The sequence below is a fragment of the Amblyomma americanum genome, chromosome 2 (genome assembly GCF_052857255.1).
Source record: "Amblyomma americanum isolate KBUSLIRL-KWMA chromosome 2, ASM5285725v1, whole genome shotgun sequence".
NCBI classification, from domain to species: domain Eukaryota; kingdom Metazoa; phylum Arthropoda; class Arachnida; order Ixodida; family Ixodidae; genus Amblyomma; species Amblyomma americanum.
In genome coordinates this window covers 41038863-41062570 of record NC_135498.1, presented here as the reverse complement: position 1 = coordinate 41062570, position 23708 = coordinate 41038863, and the positions used below count along the sequence as shown (strand labels likewise).

Below are 23708 nucleotides of genomic sequence, written 5' to 3'. Positions count from 1 at the left end.
ACATATATTTCTGAACCCCCAGCATATGAGAACCATCCATTTTTTTTTCTTCCGCTCTGTCTACTTCATATCACCACCTCCTTTCGACATGGGGAGGCCTTATACACTACTCATGAGCAGTGACTTCATTCGTTCACGCAGCTGGACCGCAAGAACCCGCCAGTCAGCAGCGAAGCTTGTGAAGCGAAACCCGTTTCTCTTGTTTACGTAAGAACGCCCGTGTGCTGTGCGATGTCAGTGCACGTTAAAGATCCCCAGGTGGTCGAAATTATTCCGCAGCCCTCCACTACCGGCACCTCTTTCTTCATTTCTTCTTTCTCTCCCCCTTTTTCCCTTCCCTTACGGCGCGGTTCAGGTGACCGCCGAGATAAGTGAGACAGTTACTGTGTCATTTCCTTTCCCCAAAAAACCATCATTATATTATTATTATTATTATTGTTGTTGTTGTTCTTGTCGTTTACGTAAGAATGCCCGCAGTCGGCACACTTTAGCCATGAGCGCCCATATCAGTGTGTTACACTACACGCGAATTTCGTGCAGCATATTACTGAGCAGCTCTGCGGACAGAGATTATAAGCGTGTGCTTTTCTACGAGTCAGAGAAGCTACTTTCGCGTCCAGAACACCTTGTGAATTTTCCGAACCGCATGGCGACTAAGGCATTCGAGTTTCAAAAATTTCCTGCAACATCTTTTAACTCCTTTTTTTAACTTTTTGTAGCGATAACAGTGTGAGGGACGTTTTCTGCGGCAGATGGCGTCGTCGTAGTATGCCGTAAAATACTCTCTTCCTTACTTTCTTCGCCAGTCAAAGAGGATGCCATGCAGCTGGGCGCGAACCGTATACTCTAAACACGAATACGCCTACATGGGATTAAACGGGAAGTAATCCTTAATCTAGCCCACGAGTGCGGTTGAGAACAGCTTACTCCCTTTTTACACCTTTCTGTTTAGCGTGTAGGGTACACCTGTGAGCCGATGGGTGTAACTTACATGTTGGCAGCGCATTAAAAATTACAAACTGGATGACGTATAAGGATGTAAACTTTTGTCCTGTGAGTATGTGTTCTTTACTGCAATCCATGTGCTATTTCTAATGCCCTGCCAATTCGTCGAGCTAGTGGGTACGTGCTCCCGAGAATTTTCCCACGCGTGATCACGACGTCCGGGGGGGGTCTAATTTACACAGTGCATATCGTGCAACTTTCGTCGTCGAAAAACAATGCAGGCAGTGCGATTTTCTCACGGAAATTTTCTGCCTAAGTATAGGAATCGCACCCCACCTTCTCCCTTGAGTCCACTCTTGCTGTGTGATGTTCTTCTCTCTATACTAGCTCGATTTTGTTCGCAGCCGAACACGTGTTCGATGATTCCAATAATTCAGTATACTTGGGCACCAATTTTAACTGTGAGGCAACAGTGGAATATCGTGAGGTACTGTTATAGAAATATTGAAGATAATGGTTCAATCTTCTGATGCGCTGCAAAATCTTTCTTTTAACGTTTGGCCGTCGCTCACAAGTACACTGTAAAAACAAACCGTCATTTTGACGGCCACTTTTTTATCTATTTTGACGAGCCGCCGGCGTCAAACGGGAAAGACGGAGACTTCGCCGTGAACGAGCGGGCGAGGAGAAAGAGACGGAGAGCGCAACACAAAACGAGAAACTCTATTGGCTGGCGCGTAGGGGTACGTCATGTGAGACGTCGCTCAACGCGCGCTTCCGGCCCCCGCTGTCAAGGAAGGAGTCCGGTTGTCGTGGTTCCCTCTCGCTTTTCTTTGTGCGCGCTGCTTCTGCCCGGGTGTGCGACCTGCTTTTTGCGCCATTTTGCCTTTTTGTGTGCGACGCGTTGGAAGGCCGCGAAGACGCAATCAAGGAACGTATGGGCTGCAGCCGAAAATCAACTGCAGCGGGTAGAGGTAAGTGTTCTGCTTATATGCTTCGTTCGTGCAGTACGCGTTCTGTGAGGCACATAGCTACGAGGAGCACGCTAGTTCTCACGCGTAATGTATACACGCACCGATGGCCGTGGGCCCGAGATTGCCGTTCAGAAACGTGCTTCTACGTAAAGCGTGAATCGCGGCCTCATGGTTCAGCCACGTGCAGCGATTTTCAGGGGCTGCGTGCGCCCACGTGTAAAAAAAAAACTTCCTGTGAGGAACACTGAAGCGTACGAAGAGCATTGGCGCACGTTAATTGAAGAAAGTCGAAGAAAGTCGTTTATAGTATCTCTATCATGCGGGCACATACAATCGCGATCGAGCCTGACTTTCGGTTACGATTACTGCTACGCGGGCCAAGGATCGAAATCGAGTTGGTCGAGCTCTAGCGCGCCATGCGCCTCTGTTTAAATGCAGAACACCTTATGAATGGGCTTAATGGGCAGTAAAAATAGTCGTAAAAACCATTTTTTACATTTTCAGTTGTAATTCAGGCCAAGACATGTGCTATGACTACCATGCTGGCCATCTGCAGCTCCCTTGAATTCATGGTGTCGGCACTACTGCCGTAGGTTCGTAAAAGTATTCGTCAATAAAAAGCAGACTACTTTTCGTGCACTGATCAGCTTTTTTCTGTTTTATTTCTTACGCTCTCTCTTTTTTGTTGTTCCTCGCTTCCTGGCACACCGAGCCCCATACGTCGGTGTCCGGTGGCGATGGGGCAGCTCAGTGTTTAGTTCGTGTACTGATAGTGTGCAGCTTCATTCTTGTATAGCATTAAGATATGGGCCTAATTATTTCAGCAATAGTTATTTCCAAATAAATTCTATTCATTTTTATAGCTTATTGCCTATAAGCCTCAAACAAGGGCCAAAAATTTCTTTCGACTGGCGTATCCATTAGCTGGGAATTATTGAATCAAGTAAATTTGTAGTCTTGTAATTTTATACCGCATTTTCATCCATTTCTGCTGAAATGATACTGTACCCGAGGTGTAGAAAGTGCCTTGATGACAGCAGGATCGTTGGAAGTATGGTTATGATTTATTATTGAGATGCATGTATCTGATCACTGATGTTTTCTCTGGAGTCTAATAACATGTGGCTTGTGAATTCCCAGCATGCAGCTGAAGGGGGGCTGGAAGGACTGCCAACAACTCCGCACCTTGCTGTGATTGGTATGTATTTGTCATTTATAGAACTTTGGCTCAAAACATGGCTTGTACAGTGTATTTTATTATTCTACGATGTAACCTGATTTTGTGTAACTTCACTCTACTTAGTAGGACATATTCAAAACTTAGGAATGAGGCTAGCCCTGGATGAAAGGGTTAATTGCTGCTTCATCTTATGTATGTACAGTTTGTTTAATAATTAAACATGATAACAAAGTGCAAGTTTGGCCAGTAGTTTTCCATTCTTATTAGAGTGTACAAAAAATTTGGAACTCAGTAGCAGTACTGTTGATAAGTGGGGAGGGTGGGGCAATCTCCGCACTATAAGGTGATATGCCAGAGTTCATCGAGACTAATGTGCGGCCTTTTGACTTGCCAAAAGCATGACGTTCTGCTAGAAAGCATGAACGAAGGTGAGCTTGGCTTTTCTCATCAATGTCATGGCAGGCTAGGTACAAAATGGAGGGCCTTTGAAAGGTTGCCTCGATGCTTGCCCAAGTTTCGTTACCTCATCACTATTCCCCATTATTTAAAAAAAAAACGAAGTATTCTGTCGACAAAGTTAATTCTTTTTTGTCGTGCAATATTTGTAAAGCTTTTTCCATAAACAAGTTCTATGTAGTATGTTTACATGAAGCAAGCATCTTCAACAGACATAATTAGTGGCGTGTAAAGCACTGATAAGGGAGGGCATGTTGCATGTGTCTGTCTACTGCCAGGGTACCATAAGGCCTAGCAACAAGACCCAGTATGGCTTTTTACGAGTACATTTGAATTCGGCTTCTCTCAGTGGACACATCGAAGGCCATAGAGTTACTCGAATTATTAGATCACCCCTTTAGTGGGTAGCGTTTGTGTGTGACTAATTTTTTTTCCTTGCAGGATCAAGCATGGGGGACATAAAGAAGATCATCATTGCAGTAGATTCTACAAGAAGTCTTGAGAAGGCCATGGGCCTCCTCCTTGGTGCCTTCTTTGTGTTCAACGTTGCGTACCCTCCCGACTGCCCCCTCACCATGGAGCTTTTGCAGAGGTAAATGAGTGAATGTGGATGATGCGTTTGATAAGCAATCGGAATCCGAGGCAATAGTGTGAGCAGCAGGCTTCTTTTTTCTGAGGAAAGGCACTCGCCCTCCTTAGCCAGTGCCTGCAAATGATCAGTTCTGCCCTGTTCCCCTGAAATTCTGATGTCGTCACATACATTCCTCTCGTGCATTTCTTCGTTCTCTGGCACAGCACCGTGTTGCTTTTTTGACACACCTGTATGGTGATTTGCCAGTCACAGGCGTCTTTAGAAAGTAGAATGGTAAGATTATTGACATAGTGCTCCTTGCCAGCAGTACATGCTAACAAGCCTTGCACATTGGCTAGCTCTGGCAATTGCGAGATGAAGGCCGGACTTTTAATTTTAAATTGCACCCACTTCTGGTATTCTGACACCTGCAGAATTGCGGATTTGATCATTGTCATGTGATGAATGCACCAGCCTGGCAGTTTGCATTGCCTAAACTTGGTCACGTGTCCTGTGAGTGCATCTAGATAACACTTTTCAGTGTTTTGCTTATTTTTTTGGTTGGCTACTGCAAGAAAGGGGCTAGAACGAAGAACCAGATAGGACGGGCGACTGTCAATTATTGCTAAATGTAATGTGTGCAGCACTTTTATAAGTACCGACGTCAGGAAAAATAGGAGCGAGGATTAAGTGTAAATGCAGTTATTTTAAGTCGCTCTACTATGTATCGTGTCCACTGGCTAATGTCCTAGTGCAACATTACAGTGTGTCTGACTATGGGTTGCGTCCACACATGTGGCAAGTTGCCGGATGCCTCTCTGCACTTTTACAGGCCTCAGGTTCCCTTGTTACCATTGATGCAGTGCTCGCTGTAGCCTGTGTACAATCAGCCCCGAGAAAGTAGAGCTCTCTACCTCACCTTCTGGGCACTCAACAAACCTTTTGCAATGATGAATGTCAGATTTCATTTTGCATTGAAACGGGAGACGTGACACATAGGCAGGACAGCTTCACAGGTACTGTCACAACCATTACATGGCACTTTCCCCTTTCACCTGGTGATCTTTTAGGGGCTGGCAGGGTTATTAGCCCCTTTCAAAAAAAAATTATGCTGTGATCCCATATTTGTCCAGAATTGCTCAGTACTTGAAATGGACAGGTGAAAGAGCCATCGTGAAGTCTGCTATGTTGGCACCTGAGAAGTTGGCCGCCCTTTGTGTCAACAGTTGCAGTGTAAAAGAAAAAAAATTAAGACATTCATCATCGTGACAGGTTTGTTGATTGCTCAGAAGATTTCAGGTGTGAAATTCCGCTTATTTGTGGCCAAGGGCACAGAAATTAGAATGAGCATTGTGCAAATGGTAAGATGATGAGGCATGATAATGAGGTTTTTAAATGTATGCATGGTTGCCACATGTGCAATTGCAGCCTATACCTGGACATCAGGGTGTTACATCAATACTGACCTATGTTTGCGGCTGATAGCTGAAAACACTGAAATGCAGCAAAATGCTCTTGCATAGTTATGGTTTCTAGACTCTGTGTATGGTTCCTGTACATGATGAGCACCTATTGTTACTAGAAATACTATACGGTGTGTATGTGCAATTGTGGGCTGTTTTTACGAGTTATAATAATGGTTACATTTAGGTACATCATCTATTGTTAGTGCATGTATATGTAGCTATTTAAGCGCACTACTAGTGTGCTCACATTTGTTGCTACCTGATTTTAATCTCGTCTTTCAATTTCGTAATACTGTGTGTTGCAGAAGGTAGTGCAGTTCACACATTCATGGCATTTCACGCGTGTAGGCAGAGTATGTGATTGGCACAGTTTATGGAGCATGGATTTATTCTATCCTCGTTTTGTTTCCAGGTACCTTGGGCAGAGCAACCCAACGAAAGGGCGCGGCAAAGGCAGGGCCTGCGGAATCGCACCAAAGTTGCTGAGCCTGCTGAATGCACTTTAATTTATGAATAAACGTGCAAGTAGAAATGTAAATTTGTTTTTGTTGCATGGTTTATGAGGTACTGCCCACTGCAAGTGACTTTCATGTGGTCAGGTTCACCACACTATATATTGACACAGAATTATGTTGAGACTTGTCGTGTTGGGCCATCATACTGACAACACAGTTGCATTTCATGTTGACAAGCCAAATTTTGGAATGGTTAAAAGCATAGTCATTTCGAAATTACAGCCTGCTATTACCTTGATGGCCAAATGCTGTACTGACAGTTATAGATAATTTCAAATTTGCAAAAAGTCTTGAAGTCATAAAAACAGTTTTAAAATTGACAGCTTGCCATCGCAGACAATCAGTGGTATAATTACAGTTTGGCTATATTTTCAAATCGATAAAAATGACATCGAAGTCAGGAAAAAACATTGTCATTTAGAAATGACATCTTGCTGTAACTGCTACGGTCAAATGCTATCAAATTGACAGTTTGAGTGTATTTCACATTGACAAGAAAAACATCAAAATGATGGAAAACTGTCATTTAGAAATGATGTTCTGCTGTCACTTTGATGGTCAAATGTCATCAAATTGACGGTTCAGTTGTATTTCAGATTGACAAGAAAGACGTCAAAATGATGGAAAAACTGTCATTTAGAAATGATGTTCTGCCGTCATTTTGATGGTCAAATGTAATCAAATTGACGGTTCAGTTGTATTTCAGATTGACAAGAAAAACATCAAAATGATGAAAAAGCACCGTCATTTTAAAATGACGGGGTGCCATCATTTTAACGGTCAAATGCTTGGAAATAGAGCTGCCAAGGTATTTCCCGTCATTTTGACGGATTTTTTTTTACAGTGTAGTTAAGACTGACGTAGTAAACCAATGGAGAATGTTTTTGAGGAAAACAAAAACGTTAAGAGCAAAAAAAAAAAATCAAGCCTGCCGAGGGGATGTCTGCGGTTATATTGTTTGTTATACCGGAGTCTTACGGTATATGAAAAAAATTGTGCTCATAAACAACTTCCCGTTGAAAAATGCGCCTGTCCAGAATTTCCGGGTATGGTTCCTGTGCTCTGTCCTGATGTAAGGGCCAAGCAGCCACCGTTTCTGCTGCACTGCACGTAATTGACTAAACGGAGTCGCACGGCCGTCAGCGGACACACTGGGCGGCGCGCGCTGAGGCCCGCGTCGGCCGCCGGAGTAATTAGCTTCCGGAATAGCAGCGCTAGGCGAGTGCGTGGCCGCGGCGCGGCTTCGAGAAAATCCGGCCGATATTGTGGCGGTGCACGCCATTCAGGCGCAGCCGAGCGAGCCTGGGGCGAAGGGTTGGGATCAAGGGCAGCGGGCTTCGTAGGTGGCCGCACGAATGGGCTTATGAAGCATGCGACGTACATACGTGCAGCACGGTGCTCGGTGCGTACCGTATTAACGCGAATGTAATCATTCCTCCTCCTCCTTCTTTTTCTGTTTTTTTTTTCTGTTGTTTTTTTTTTTGGAGGGGGAGGGGCACAGACCAAATGTTCAGTGGAGAATACTGATATTTAACAATTTGAATTATGTGTGATATTTATTTGCGGGAATGTGATCGCAATTATCGATTGTTTTTCTTGAATGCATGACGTTTGAAGTGAGCGTTAACTGTATTTTTTGTTTTAAATTGATCACTGTATGTGACCTTGATGAGCGGATTAGCAGTAGGGATAAGTAAATACATTTATGTTTATAAGGTCGTAGTTGGGCATGAGGAAAAGGAATCGACGGGGAAGGGACAAGCAGCCTGGAAGCGTCTGCTTCGAATGTAATTATACACTTGCATTGCCAGTCGGTATCCAGCTATTTTTAAGTGTCGTGAAAAGCGTGCTGACCAGGCTGGAGTGATAAGTGCCGCTAGCAGTATAGCTGTAAAAAAAAATTTAAAAATGAAGAAGCGGCCAGTTGGATTGATGGGGAGGAAATGCGACAGCGTTATTCTCTACCTTCGCTTCCTTCGTGCTCTAGGTCTGCAGCCTTTAGTTCGAACTATATATACCACTACGACCACTACCCGCTACTTGTAGCTTCACCAAACCACCATCATCACTAGTACTCTAGTCACTATCACCTCTCACTGCAGGGTTCTTACCAAGTTGCTTGGGACGGTGTTTCATTAGACCTGTGTTTCATTTTAGCCGGTGTTTTGTTCTAGGCGGTGTTATATCGTGTGGCAGGCGTAGAGGTGGAGAGCGGGAACTCTTTCTAAACGCCACCTTCCACCTGCCACGTGTGCCACTGTTGGCAGTTGGAGGCATCACACAGATGCCGACCGTCCCGACATTTTTCGCCGCCATTTTCGCCGTTTTTTGGAACTAAATCTAATCTAACCCGGCGTCTTCATTTCGGGTGTCATTGCTTTTCCTAAGTGTAAACCCTATGCGTCTAATCTTGATTACGAAAACTTTCCACCCAGTCAACCCACGTTGCCATCTTTTCAAGCGTACCTCAACACTTTGCTTGCTTATCAATGGCCTTCAATGACCTCGGTGAACAAGACCACCGTACAAGGGAGCAGAAACATCGCTTTCTTCCATGTTTCGAGGTTGGCGTCTTTGTTACGTCTGACGCAATCCATCTAGACCGGGCAAACTTTCGTGAAACACTTGACATCAGCAGAAACATTTTGGTGCGGTAAACACAGTTCAAGTTCTATATTTCTTTGTTTGTTTCCTGAAGTACGGTCTTTAGAAGACGGAAGGATTAAGGAGTGAGGTGCGTTCTAATGATCGCGAGGTAGTTAAAATCGCGTGAATACGGCACACGCGTCGCAGCGGCGCTTATCGGGGCCGCTTAGCGCTTGCAGCGCGAAAGCAGCCAGAAAAACGGCCGGCTAGCGACGCCAAGGCGTCCACCTTGACGGAGGAGGAGGAGGAGGGGTGGGGGGGGGGGGGGGGGGGGAAGCCACTGTGCCGCTTTGCCGGAACGAGTGTACGCTATATAGCTTCAGGCCTCTCTCCCACCCACCTTTCTTGCCCCTCGAAAGAGAGGGGGAGGCAACAGCGAAATGTGTAACGATGACGACAGCGCGCTGGCGCTCATTACGCCGCCTGGTCTTACTGGCCTGCGAAAGCCTGTTACCCGCCCTCCCCCACCTCGTCGTATCCGTGCCAGACGCTTTCGCAGTGTTGGATCTTTATGAGCTGTCCACCGCTCTCCCTCGCAGCTTTCTCAGTTCTCGTCAGGCGTCGACTGATCTGCATTCCTGTCCAGTGGGACAGGGAACGAGCGGATCGCCTGCGCTCGAGTTGGATCGCATTATTGAAAAAAAAAAAACTAGCAGAGGGACGCTGTACGGCTGTTACTGTGTTTCCATTTTATCTTACAGGACTGCATCGCTGACTAATGCGGTAGTCATGTGGCTTTGGTCATGGGCACGACGGCTGACCGTGTTGCAGTCTATTTCTTTCCCCCTCTTGCGTTCGTCATCGTAATACCAGAGGACTCCGGTAGTACTCAAGGTAATCGGTGGAATTGTCTAGGCCAGTTCAACGGTATTTGGTAGATCCAAAAACGCAATGAAAACGAGTTGAGACGAAATAATGAGAAATACATATTTGAAAGCAAAGACATAACCGGACATGGTTGCTATAGAACAGCTATAGAGCAGCCGTTCTCACCGCGAAGATAAAAATTCCCCGAGGTCATTGTATACATGCCAGTGTGGCACTATCTGTGTAAGCGCAGGAGTGGGCATTCTATAGGGCCGAGAAGCATTAGCAGGCCGAAGGTCGATACCAAACATAGCAGTATCGTTGGGTGATTTGCCTGTTGCTCGTGTGGCATACCAGAGGACGCTGGCTGCATTTACGTCAAGGACGAACAAGGCCGCCGGAGCTTAGCACACGGGCGTGCACAAAAGAAAGCCTGTTATTCCATTACCCGTGCTGCTGTTGGCACTAATCGAATGCCTTGCGTGGTTTTCCCGCGAGCGTAAAAATACCTCTGCAATTTGCTGCACTCGGAAGCGCATCGTCGATTACATAGAAACGTCGCTAAAACCTATAGGATACCTAAGATGGGACAAATATACGGCCTGAGTCTTTTTCCAGACACAAGATCCAAATAAACGCAGGGATTCAAAGAGAAGCGGTCAAGTCGTTCGGGATTTTTTCGTCTTGCATACAGTCAGCCAGGGTTCCGACATGTTGCGTCATTTGCATGATTTTCTTAGAAGCGATCCAACTTGGAGAAACAGGCTAACGAAGGGGATGAAAGTTGAGGAATCTCCAAGGCAAGCTGTGTCATTGTTACGTGAGGCAAAATCGAACTACTTTTTTAGCATTCTTGGCACTTTAATTACGATCTACCACAGAGTCTTATAAAGCCGCGTATGCACAACATCCATTTAAGTGCGTAAGTTCTTTGCCCATACCACATCCGCCGTTCTGTATTACACTCCTTTCAAGATTTGTGAAATTCAGTAATTGCTAAGTTGACCAGAGTAAAACAGTAGCGGCGACTATAGTCGGATACAATTAACTAAAGAACAAAACGGTAGATGCCCCTCGGAGAAGGCCCACCAGCCAATGGCGTCGACCGATTTTCATGACGTTTTGGTTAATCCGATTCAACAGAGGTCCCCTATACCTCTTCATCTCCCACCCCCGTCTGTGTCTCCCTAGCAGGTCCAAGTGGATTATAACTATGACGTCATGAGAATCGCTCGACGTCATTGGTTGGTGGGCATCCTTTAGGGGGCATTTGCCGCTTCATTCTTGAGTTGTATCCGGCTACAGAACATGTGGAACCCTCAACCGTTGAACCTATCATTCCGCTTGTAGATAACCGCAGCAGAGTGGTAGAATCCCAGTAAACAAAGCCTCAACCATATTGCACAGTCGAACCTCGTTATAACGAAACGGTTTGTAATGAAATATTGGATATAACGAATGATGATTGCCCTTGGATGCCCGGCAAATGCAGGCTGTAACGAAGATACGGCTACAACGAAGTAATCGCCAGGCCCCTTCAACTTCTTTATAGCGAGGTTCAACTATACACTAACCAGCAAGTGCCAGGTCGAAGCAGTGCGTCAGCCAATGCGCGGCGGGCTACTTCTAGAAACGGCAAAAAAAAAATTACGAAGCAACACGAAGTAGACCACAGAGTGCAGTGCATACTCGCCGACAACAAGAACCGGTGTGCTTACTTTGCCTAGCAGTCACTCGTGCGCGCATGCGCGGGCCGTGTGAGTGACCACATTCTCCGGTCGTTCACTGGAAAACAAAAGCAGTCCGGCAACGCTGTCTCACGCATGTACGGGAACCACCCCGCGCGTCTGTCTGTTTACTGTCTACGCAAGACCTGCATTCTAACGACTCGAGGGACGCACACACACAGTGACCGACCCTGTCGGAATCGCGGCCAGTCGGTCTCCGACAACAACAACAAAATACCAAAAACAAAGCGAAAACGCGGACCGCGTAACGCGGCGTCAGGGATGACTTTCCGTCCGGTCCCTCCTCGCGCATGAAGGAATCGCGCTGCGCATATCAGATAAACGCGGAGATGCCTACTCCACATTTGCATTGCCTGCACTGCTGCTTCTGCAGTATATTTAAGCCTTCTTCGGAGACGCCGCGGCATCTAGATAAGTAGCTGCGTCCACGCGCGCGGTCCATCACGAGGTCGTCTTCATGGTCCGCTTGCTCTTGCATCGCCGCCGCTGGAGCCACAGTTTGTTTCCAAGTTGCCCCCCCCCCCCCCCTCCCCGCTTTTTTCGTCCTTGCTGCAGTCCAGAAGATTCTTTCTGCAAGATTGTATACACTTGTTACGGTGCGAGCAGTGAAGCCACAAGGTCACACAGTGGCCGGCAAGGCACGTATATTCAGCGAGAAAGAAACGAATGTGGCAAAAAATAAATAAAAATGAAATGAAGAAGTATGAAACGCGTTGGTGACGTATGCAAAGTAGGCGTGCATGGGATAAGCGCAGGACTTGGCGAACGCGCAAAATTTGCCTTTTTTGGAGACAAAAAAAAAAAAACGGAAGAAGCAACGAGGCGAATGCCAGTTGCCATCTTTTCTTGGCTGCTTTCGAAGCTGAGCCGGTCTAGTCTCTCACGCGCCGCCGGACAAGCGAGGTCCGACCGGTTCGTTTTTAACGAATTACACGTACATCGAAATTTGTGGCTTCCGTGCGGGGGCATGTCTCTAGATTCTCGCGCACGTAGCCGTGAATACATTTCTCGCTGCTGCAACAAGGACAAGATGCGAGCGGCTTAACGCGATGCGCGCGAATGTTGCGCTTGCTTACGATGTGCAAGGTCGGGTGTCATCTGGCTGTTGCCAGCGGCCATTTGACGGTTGCAGTCCGCTCGCTTGGGCTCACGATAGCCTCTTAACGCTTAATACGGCGTGGAAGAGTTTTTTTTGTACTTATTTTTTTTCTATCTAGGGAACCTTGCTCGTACTGTGCTCTGTTCCATATATACTGTAGCAAGACTTTATTTAGATGATTCCAGCGACTTCTTGGCAGGTTCACTCCGATGATCACTTGGCTAGTCCAATGTGTCTGAATGAAATACGCAAGGTAGAGTACAGATGGCTGAGCCAAAGAAATAATTGCGCTTAGCGTCCGTCTTAGCGCAGCCTTACGATACAAAGTTGTACAGCTATTCCAGATCCTACCAATGGATGAAAAATCGTCCTGTTCCGAAGACCGAGGCCGGTACCAACGGGTCCCTGACGTAGTCATTCAAGTGGACTCCAATAGTTTTAATTCTGTTGTTTGAATGGGCTTGATTATTGACAGGGTCGCTGTGGTTACCAAACATGCTCAAGGTACTCCGAAACTTCGGGCTATCCACAACTATACATTGCGCTAATGCTTACCTGCGTCTTTACCAGAAGGCCTGAGTGGAATGTGAGGGCGAGCTGTTAGGAACATTTGTGTCTAGTTCTCTTAGCATAGATACAGACATCTCCTAATAAGCAATAGGTACGTTGCGATTTCTTTAGATCAAACTCGCTTAACTCGAACCTCCGTTTCACGCAACCTGACCCATTCGTCCGGCAATATCGCGTATATTAAGGAAAGCCTCCTGGCTCAGCATTTTCACAACAAATTTCCCGTTTCCTTCGGAATTCTGATTGTTGTCATGTGTATACATATACCTCCGCGACGTTCCCAACTCATTCTTTTCGCCATCTGCAGGGATGAGCGTTGCAGTCACATCGGTGATGCCTTCCGCAGTGATGTCACCGAACCATCGCGCGTGCATATTCCCCTCTGTTGAGCCTTCCGTAAGGATATCACCATTATCATAAGCAGCGGCGGTAAAAACAAAAATAAAGCGCCTTGTCATTGAAGAGAGCACACACTCACGCAACTCACTCAACGCCTGTTTCGTGAGCGCACGTGGTCGCGGAAGCTTCTTCAGGGCCACACATATCCGAGGCTATTCGTCGCAAAGCAGCGCGTCACCCCCCCCCCCCCCTTCCCCACACACACACATGCACGCACGCACGCACGCACGAACGCACAGCGCGTGCCTCGGGAATCGCGACATACGTAAAAGCAATAAACACAAATTTGTACGCACGGACGCGCTTGAAGTTTGTTGCTGAAAGCAAATATGTGTATATGTATGGAAAGTCATGTCTGCTCAACCGCGAGCGTGAAAGGCCTCGATCTCTCTCCCCCTTTCCTTCTCTCGTTGAAGCCACGACACCGTCACACGCGCGGCGGATGCAGGCGCCAGCGGGGCTCTCTCCGTAGGCGACAGCTCGACCAACGCGGCGGCCGCTTAGTAGGCCACACGGCGCGGGACCGTCGCCTGGCGCCCACCGATTTCTCCCGGAATCCTCGTACGTTATGCCCCGGCGTCGTGGAGCGTGGGATGGCAGCTGTTCGTTCGGCAGCGGCAGGCATGCAGGTCAACTCTGTCCGCACCTCTCTGATTTGTGGAGCCGTATACGACGCTGCGTTTGCATATGCGTGCGAGGCTTCTCCATGGAAGGTTTGGCGGTGGACCGGCCCTTTATTAACGCGCGAGCGAAGCGTATGTGGTGAACGCGCACAGCGTTTATCAACAAGTCTGTAAGGTCTAAGGCAGGGTTATCGAGATAAAATGTGAGAAGTACGGTTCCAGCACCACAACTCAGTTGAGATACGGGTCAGTATACTACATCTGGGACTCGGAAGTGTTTCCGTATTGGTGTTTGCCTCATGGTGGGCGCGTGTGTTTTGCGACCTTTGATCCCGGAGGAACCAATCTTAGCTCGTTCGAGCATGCTGACCGCACGCTGGGGCAGTGATTCACAGCAAACACGTAGGCGGGAGTATTTGCATATTGTTTACGGAAAGCTTCCGCGAGAAGCACGAAGTCTAAAAGGAACCGAAAGGGGTATAAAAACACCGCCGAGATAGGGCTCATGACAGGTGGATGTTATAATGCAACCATATTCGCTGAAAAAATTAATATAATTGTTCCTTTCTTTTGTAATGCATGCTGACACTGCCATGACGTTTCGGCAATGCACCCAAACGTGCCGAAAGAAATAGCACCCTACGAGTGAGTGAGTGAGTGAGTGAGTGAGTGAGTGAGTGAGTGAGTGAGTGAGTGAGTGAGTGAGTGAGTGAGTGAGTGAGTGAGTGAGTGAGTGAGTGAGTGAGTGAGTGCGTGAGCGAGTGAGTGAGTGAGTGAGTGATCTCCAACATTCTTGGCAGAAAATTAGAATACTGTAATATTTTAAGGTACTGTTGTGAAAAAACAGGAACTGGTAACAGGTAAAACAGGTGCTATTATTAAAATAAGGTACCGTTACGAAAGCAAAAAAAATGCAAGTCTGCCGACATGAGACCTGCAGATATATTGATTGTTACAGTGAAATTTTACGTATAGGGAAAAACTGACTTCATAAACACTTTTTCGTTGAAAAATACTTTTGCCCAGAATTGTTAGGTATGGAGCGAGCATGCAAGCAAGCGAGCCAGCAAGCTAGCGTGCGTGCCTGTGCGTCGAGCCAGCGGGTGTTCGCGCTTGCGTGCCCGCGTGCGTTGCCACAGGATTCGAAGAAAAACCAGAGGTCGTGCACGATCACGAAGTACTAGCATCGCCGACTCAATTTCCCCGGGAGAAATAGCGCATGCACGCACATTGAGCGCAAAGGCAAACCAAACAGAGACCGTGTATACAATGCGTCGCGCACGCCCTGGCAATCCAGACAGCGATGGAGCCCTGCCTCCCCCAAGGCTCCACCTGCGTCACCTCACCTCTTTCTTCGTCTTCTTCCTCCTCCCAAACCCTCGCTCCATCGCCGCTCAGTCATACTACGCGCCAGTATTGCTACACGTGTCCGCAAAGCCATTCCACGTATACGATCCTGAGGGAACGCATGTGCCTCGCCTGACGGAGTCATCAAGCGTTTCGTGACTGCAGGGCTATCGCGAATCGCCGCTCGTCGAATCCAGTGCGAATTTCCCTGAGCTGTGTGCGTGCGTGCGTGCGCCCGGGGGACGGTTCAGCGTACGCACACAGCGTGTTCGGGTGGGCGGAAACGCGAACTATGCGAAAGGCGACTATCAAAGAAAAATTTAGCCACGTCGAGCCGTCGTATATAGCGTCTCGTCGATACGCGCCATTTTACCTCTCCTCTTGTTTGTCGTAGTGTTCCTCTTTTTGTTACCTCGTGCGAGGTTTTCTTCCGCAAATGTATCGAGGGCACTGTAGTGAAGGCATGGATGCCTGCTGAATGATGACGCATGAAGTTCGTGTCCTCTTCGCGCCCTCTGGCGCCGCTTGCATGCAACATGTGTGTGTGTGTGTGTGTGTGTGTGTGTGTGTGTGTGTGTGTGTGTGTGTGTGTGTGTGTGTGTGTGTGTGTGTGTGTGTGTGTGTGTGTGTGTGCGCGCGTGCGTGCGGGGGGGTGATGCATTTGTTAGCTTTAGGGTTTTTTCCCTCAGCTCCAGAGTATAAGCACTATATATATATATATATATATATATATATATATATATATATATATATATATATATATATATATATATATATATATATATATATATATATATATATATATATATATATATATATATATATATATATATATATATATATATATATTAACAAATACATCAACCCCCGCGCGCGCGCACGCACGCACGCACGCACACACACACACACACACACACACACACACACACACACACACACACACACACACACACACACACACACACACACACACACACACACACAACGCCTTTGACGCCACGAGCAGCGTCAGCAGCCAATGAGAGCGATGACTCACGCGTTATGCAAATATGGTTTGAGCGTTATTGCGACCACTCCGGTGCGGTGGCTTCATTATGGAAACGCAGGAGCAGGGCGGCAGCTCCAAACCTGTTCGCACACCGTCGCCTTCGTCAGCCGGCGAAGAGAGTGTGTCCTTGCCAGCCTCTAAATAACTAAGTGTCTCGTTTCTCAAAACAAGTTAAGGAGGACACACAATTGCAGCAGGAAAGCAGGCAAACGTCGCATTGGTAGGAAAGACAACACCGGTACAATTATTACCTCCTGTAGAGCACCTTAACAGTTGAGTCCTGGGCTGCTTGACTGATAGCTTATAAACCGCGGGAAGAACAGGGCAGTGCGATATAGGACTAATGCGCTAAACGAGGTGTCGAGTTCAACGCAGAATACACAGGAATGAAAAAAGGGAAGGCAAGGAAGAAACAAATAGTCAAAAAGAATTCCACATGTAAAGAAAGCATAGGTGGAAAACGCGGAAAGCTGACCTTGCTGCTCGTCCAGCTGGACTCGTGCTCGAGAGATTCCGCGCGTAACGCCAACTGTATGTCTAGTGCGAAATAATTTTCATGCTTGAATTCTAGTTCGTCGCTGATATCTGGACATTTATCAGAAAGTCCGCGGACAAATACGTTGATTCTTTGCGCAGGGCGCTGTCAAAGGGATCTCGCTTCACTGTGGACGCTGTTCAGAAGGTAAAATAGACAACACAAACAGCGCAGGCCTCACCTGCTAGATCTCACAATCTCCGTTCCATCTCACAAACGTTATCAGTGTAGACGAAAGAACGACACATCCCGCCTTCCCACTACTAGCAGCGTTATAGCTTACGGATGCTCGATATGAACGGTGCGGTGATCGTTGCTGGAGTTTAGTGTAATAAGTCTGTTCTCGTTGGTAAGGAGGTGAAGGCGGGAGCTTTCGATTGCGGCTTCTATATAACTCGAAAACATGTCGACCATTCAGCCACCCCAGCAAAATAGGAGATACTGAGAACGTTGCCGCCCCGTGCTTTTTCCTGTCTCACCCGAAAACCCTAGCGACAGGGTTCTATCGTCGCCTGTAGTCACTGCGCAATGCGCATCTTCGGAAGTGACACAGGTTAACACACGGAAGAGGTCGGAAGGAAAATGGCTGGCGCATATAGTCCTTCACATTTTCTCGCCAGTTGGCACTGGTTCGCGGGAAAACCGGCCAGGGGGCGACCGCCGTATAGTAAACGTGGGATTGGCGCTCGCCACACTATAAACAGTTTCTACGCATGCGCAGTCTGGCTCCGGACGCCGCAGTGGCGCCGTTCATTTCGAACGCGCGGCGAATACGATCAAACTGTCGCGACGTATGGGCACTTCCTTCGTGCGCGAAAACCTGTTATCAGAACCTGTATCCCGAATGCAATGGAACAGAAAGCCGCCAGCAGCGCGCTCTCCATGAATACGAAAGACAGAAGGTATCAGCAGGCGAGAAAGGAGGAGGAGAAAAATGAAGAATATTCTTAGGCGTTGCCGCGCAGACCGCGGCGCGTTCGTATTGCATGAGCAATGCATTCACTGATAGAGACGAGGAAAACGGTCGTTACAGACCGCGAAAGGAGCGTGCATTTGTTACCGGTGTCCGGTCGGCTTTTCGGGGCGCCCATGAGGCGGCGTCGCTTTCTGTTTTTGTTCAGAGGTCACGTGCATTAACTCGCTGAACAGGTGCGATCGACCTGTAGCTGGAAATGAACAGTATAGGCTTACGATATGCGAGGGTCGGTTTACTGTTCTTGAGACAGGTATTCCGTTCTGGGAAAGGTATGCGTTTCTTCCTTTTGCTGTAAGTTGGTACGGCAGCTGCCGCTACAGTGTTTTGTACCGCTGTCTCTTTGATAATCTTCCTTCGTGATAACGGCATGGCTGTATACTACGGCAGCCGGGAATTACCGTGTTCGTGTGGGTCGGAACCACAGGAGACAGTATGTGAATGGAGGTGGGGGAGTGACTTCTTTCGAGGGTGCGCGATCTGTGGTCATGTGATCTGGAGTGGCCACAGAAAAGTGTGTGTGTGTGTGTGTGTGGGGGGGGGGGGGGGGGAGTGGACACAGTTCAGCTGCTGCTCTCGCATTATTGTTACGAACTACGCATAAGAGATCTATTTCCGGTTGTCTCTCTAGCGTGCTTACGTGGCTGTTGTCTCCGACTATTCGGTGAGTGTTGATCGCGCTGTATACTTCCTGAATAAGTCGTTAAGTAAACGGTTTGATTGCTATCGATGAATCCAAGCTTCTGCTTGTGTTTGCCTCGTACTACACAGACACGGCGGAATCGCAGTAGCAGGCCGGCCGCAGCAACAACACAAAGCTCTACCAGGGACGTCTGCGCTGACACTGGCGATGCCGCGACTGCAGTCTCTGGATTTCAGACTTCTGATATGTGCTCAACATGGCTGTTTCCGACGAGGTTCACGAACCATAGCGTCCTCTTTTTTTCTTCTTTTTTTAACCACAGCACTCTTTGTGTCTCAGCTCCCTACTGCGTCTTAGCAGGGCCACGTTTTGCTGGACCCGCGCGTATTGAACCATGACCCAATCGCTGAAAAAGTGAACAGAATCGTCGAGGTGACACACTCACATGCACATGCATAGAGGCTGAGCCAGAGAGAGAGAGAGAGCTCATGTACAAGCGGTAGAAACGGGAGAGTGGTGGAGTGGTGCGCAATTGGGAACGCCCGTTCTCTTTCCCGTCCCACTTTTCCTTCAACTTTCTCCCCTGTACACATTCCATCCAACAAAAAGCGTGCAACATGACGTTACCGTATCTCTCTTTCACACACAGGCACACACTACTCACAATCTGTTGTCGCCTACATTAACAGAGGTTCGAAGAATGCCCTTGAATCCCCATTTGCGATTACACAGGACAGCACCCATATATAGCAACCGAAACCAATATAATGAACATTGAACGTATTCGAGGCGCCTACTGCCATCTGCGATCCGTTGTAACGTCATCTCTAAGTGCCAATGTTCAGAAAGTTCAATGTCAATGTTCAGGGACCTCTTTACCTGTCCCGCTCTTAGTATTCGTCATAAAGCGCCAGCTAGTTCAAAAGCGAATCGCGTAAGGACCTCATGAACTCGGCCCCTAGCTGCTGCGGCTTCCACAGCAGTGCACGGTTTAGCCACGCTCGGGCTGTGCAGTTGAAGCTGCGGCGAAGAGGACGCGCCCATGGGTGAAGAAGCGGAGAAGGAGATGAAGAATCGGCGGCTCGGCCCAGGCTTTGAAGTGAAATGGAAGGGGGGGGGGGGAGGGGGGGGGGGTGAGCCGAAGCCATCCGCCGGATATGGCTCAGTGGCGCCCTCAGCGTGCGCGTCGCTTAACCTCTCGGGCGTCGTTGACTGCACGCTGGCTGTCACACACAGAGCTGGGAAGGAGATGGAAGAACAGAAAGAGAAAAAAAGAAGAAGCTGCTCTTCCCCCTGCATACGCCCTCGCTGTTTGTGGCGCTTGTGCTGCTGCTGCCTGCGGCGGCGTGACCGCTGTCGCTCGCACCAGCGCGCCCGCGGCTCAATGGAAGAAAGACGAGAATCGGATGTGACGGAACGGGACAGAACGGGGAGGGAGGGAGAGAGAGAGAGAGGGGAGATAGCGTCGCTTCCGTCGTTCGCTTCTAGCGTGACGCTGTTGCTTGTGCGAGTCGGTTCGCTGATGTGTGGGGGTGCTTTGTCTTTGTGCGCGACAGAGACACGCCTCAGCGAACTCCGCGGACGCGTTTAACGTCTTGCGCTTTGTGTCCCTAACGTCGAGGAGTTGGAAAAGGCATTGCACTTGTTTTCCTTCAGCGACGTCGCGCTGTGAAAGTGTAGGCGCAATGACGTGGGGAGACGTTTCGGTTGCCGGGCTAGTTGCGATATTGGTGCGCGTTGATTACAGTTTTACGGTGTCATTTTACTGGGCGATTTCGGAATGAACCAATACGTGCAACGTCATCGCGAGTACGTCACAGTGCCATCACTGAGCAAAATAAAGAAAACGCTCATAAGAAATGCATACATTTTGCTTTTTTTTTTGGCAGAGAAAAATGGGTACAGGATAGCTTAGCTTTGATGAATACAGACTACTATTGCTACCGATGCAGTAGAGGCTGTCTCGGGTATTCGGCTGGTTTCGTAGTTGGTTGCGTATCGCAGCCAATGGCGAGGTCCCTTCGCCGACGAGCCAGTGGTCCGGCCGCTTCCCGCGGACGCTTGAAAGCCATTAGCTGGTACTTCACCGAACAGCTGAGAGCAATGACAGACGACCAAACGGATACGAAATAGGAAATGAATCCTACAGAATACGGCCCCCGGTGAACCCTTGTGTCTTCGCTAAGTTGCGTATTTTTATTTATTAGCACCTAAATGCGTTAAACAACGCCGCACGCAGAGTGACTAATTAACGGGAAGTTAACGCCCAGGCCTTGCCAATCACCTTTGCGACGGTTAAAAATTAAACAAAAGTAGCAATAATAAAAGAAGAAACAAGACCGGAAACTGCGCGTCGAAAGCGATGTAGAGAAGGAAATAAAAATAAATGAACCCGCGGATTAAACGAAAGAAGAGTCGGTATGCTCCGAAGGGCGTCAAGAGATAAGGGCGACACGAAAAGCGGCGTCCAGCCGCGTCACGCGAACCGCACGCGAGCCGCCGGCGACACAACACGGGAGACAAGATGGTATGGGGAGCAAAATAAAGAAACCGACCCCGGTGAAGTTGGGCCAGTGGAGTAGGGGAAAAAAAAATAAACGAGGAGGGAAGAGGGGAAGACGCATGGGGAGATAAGGAGCGGGAAGAAGCGGGGGGCGCTCGCGTAATGAAGAGGCCCCCTCCTGTCACACAACTGTCTTGTCCTGGTCATCGCGCGCAAATAGATGACACTGAGACGAAGTCGAACGCGCACGTACACACGTACGCACCCCCCCCCCCCCCTCGTATGTACCCCCTCCCCCAGTGCCCAGTCCGGCCGCGGTTTCAGTTAACACGTGTTGCGGTGGAGGATGGGTGGGTCTTTCGATAAGAGGTGGGCGCCCCGGCCGCTGTCTAGATGGCGCTGCTGACACCGCTAACGCTATCGCGCGTGTCCGGCCTGTCCTGCCCGGTGTGGCGCCCACGCTCAGCGGGAGCGCGCCAGAGATTCCTGGGATGATCACCTTGCTGATGTATACCGTATTTACCCGAATGTAGCGTGACGGAAATTGTAAACACGAGGGTCGCGCTTGGCGGTGCAAAAAAAGTAGAAGAAATGACTCACTTATTCATTACTGTTCATTCGTTATAACGCGAGAGGGGACTTCAATTATCAGTAACAACAACAAAAAAATGGCGTTACATTCTAGTAAGTGCGGTAGCTATCGCTTCTGTACTGGCATATAGCCCAGTGGTCGCTCTTGGGTACACCGGCTTGTTTTCCAGTTTAGAATTAATTGCTTGGACTCCGCCTTGGTCGGTTACGAAACTAGTTGCCTGTACCCAGGGCCGGCGTTGTGGTCCCAGTTACTTGCATCGCATTTCAAAAGTTGTTATACGCTAAGCCTTCTTCATCTTCTACCGGCAAGATCGACAAGAAGGAACTCTCTTAGGGTTATTTGAGGAAATCGTCCGTGGCATTTATTACTGCCAAGGCGCAGAAGCGGATATTTCTGCTTAATCCCAAATGCGCTTAGAAAAGGAGTTTTCCAATTTCGTCATGCTAGAACAAGCGTGAAACGACATAAATAACTGGCCTGCACTCTGAAGAGAAATGAGTAAAAAGGGAGTAACATGTCCTCCCTTTTGTAAAAGGGAGTACGCTAGAGGCCAGCTTACTCCCTTTTTCTACTCCCATATGGGCGTACCTTTCCGCTCTCTGAGCTTGCTCAGTTCAGCGCAGGACGGTTCAATCCAGATGCCTGTGCCGTACATCTAAGTATTATTTCCTCAATATCCAGGACTCAGACCGTAAAGCTTGGCTATTTTCCCTCTCTCTGCATTGTCCTTCTTTCTTTAGCGAGAGAACGCGATACACAATACTTTGTTTACCAGCATATCTAGCAAATGAGGAATGTGTACTTTTTTGAGAGTCGGCCAACGCGGATTATTATGGAATGCGCAAAATATGCACATCCTTGTAGGCACTAAATGCCCGATCGATGCCACTTCTATGCCTTGTAGCGACATATATCGCTTTTCTGTAGCTTCTGTAGCTTCTGCTGCACCTCGTGGCATGGACTGTGCCATTTTATTTTGTTAGTCTTGGAAGGCAACGACATGCTAATTCGTGTGCTCGAAACAACAAGCCCATACAGAATCATTGCGGAGAACTTGCGTTTCAACGCGATTCCTTCAAACAGCGTATACCTAAAGCTATAATAATAATAATAATTGGTTTTTTCGGGAAAGGAAATGGCGCAGTATCTGTCTCATATATATCGTTGGACACCTGAACCGCGCCGTAAGGGAAGGGATAAAGGAGGGAGTGAAAGAAGAAAGGACGAGAGAGGTGCCGTAGTGGAGGGCTCCGGAGTAATTTCGACCACCTGGGGATCTTTAACGTGCACTGACATCGCACAGCACACGGGCGCCTTGGCGTTTTTCCTCCATAAAAACGCAGCCGCCGCGGTCGGGTTCGAACCCGGGTACCTAAAGCTATAGAGGAGAAGATTTTCGCAGTCGCAGATTTGTCTTTCCAAAGACAGTAAAGAACTTCTCCTTAACGAAGAAGCGAGGTCAGTTACTTCAGAGAAAGTATAGCCCGGACGTACATAAATTAGGAGGGGGGGGGGGGGCAGTTTGCATGACTAGGAGAGAAAAATAAAATGATCTGAACGAGAGAAGGCTTTGCCAGTGCCAACGAAGGACCCCTGCCGGGGAAGCGAGCCTGCGTGGGCCACGAAGCGCGCGTATATGGGCGAACACGGTGATGTACGGCGCCATCAATTCAGCGGCGGCGGACAGGGTGTGCTCTATGAGGCCTCTTTCACTTTCAACCACGCCGGCCATCCCCCCCAAAACTTTCCTCTTAACGTCAGGGTAATAGATGTAATCCCTCCGGTGTGACCGGCTCTCCAAACTATTACGGAGCAGGTATATCGCCAACAGAACGTGCCCAATGAAAGGCCGCTGTGGCTCTGCGAAAGCGAGTGATTCCGTCTCGAACCGCGGGCGGTTCTGGGCCCGAACGACGGGGAAGCATGCAATCGCGCTTTTAGCCTTGGGTCGTTCGAGACAGAGGAATGTGGCTGTTAGAGGCTGAGCCTGCACGCGTGCTATGGCGCTTGAGGTAGTTCTGTGCAGGGAAGAAAACAGCTCGAGCCGGAAGAAGCAAACCCTCTT

General features: G+C 48.3%; 2 protein-coding genes across 2 annotated transcripts in view; both read left to right on the top strand.

The window, feature by feature from the left end:
- LOC144121081 (uncharacterized) overlaps positions 1 to 23708 on the top strand; it is a 342169-nt gene that overhangs the window by 168583 nt on the left and 149878 nt on the right. The window lies entirely within an intron of this gene.
- Positions 1525 to 6130, top strand: LOC144121080 (uncharacterized). Its single transcript, XM_077654021.1, has 4 exons — positions 1525 to 1919; positions 2424 to 3117; positions 3997 to 4147; positions 6005 to 6130. The coding sequence occupies exons 2-4, from the start codon at positions 3015 to 3017 to the stop codon at positions 6096 to 6098; spliced, it is 348 nt and encodes a 115-aa protein (XP_077510147.1). The 5' UTR covers positions 1525 to 1919; positions 2424 to 3014; the 3' UTR covers positions 6099 to 6130.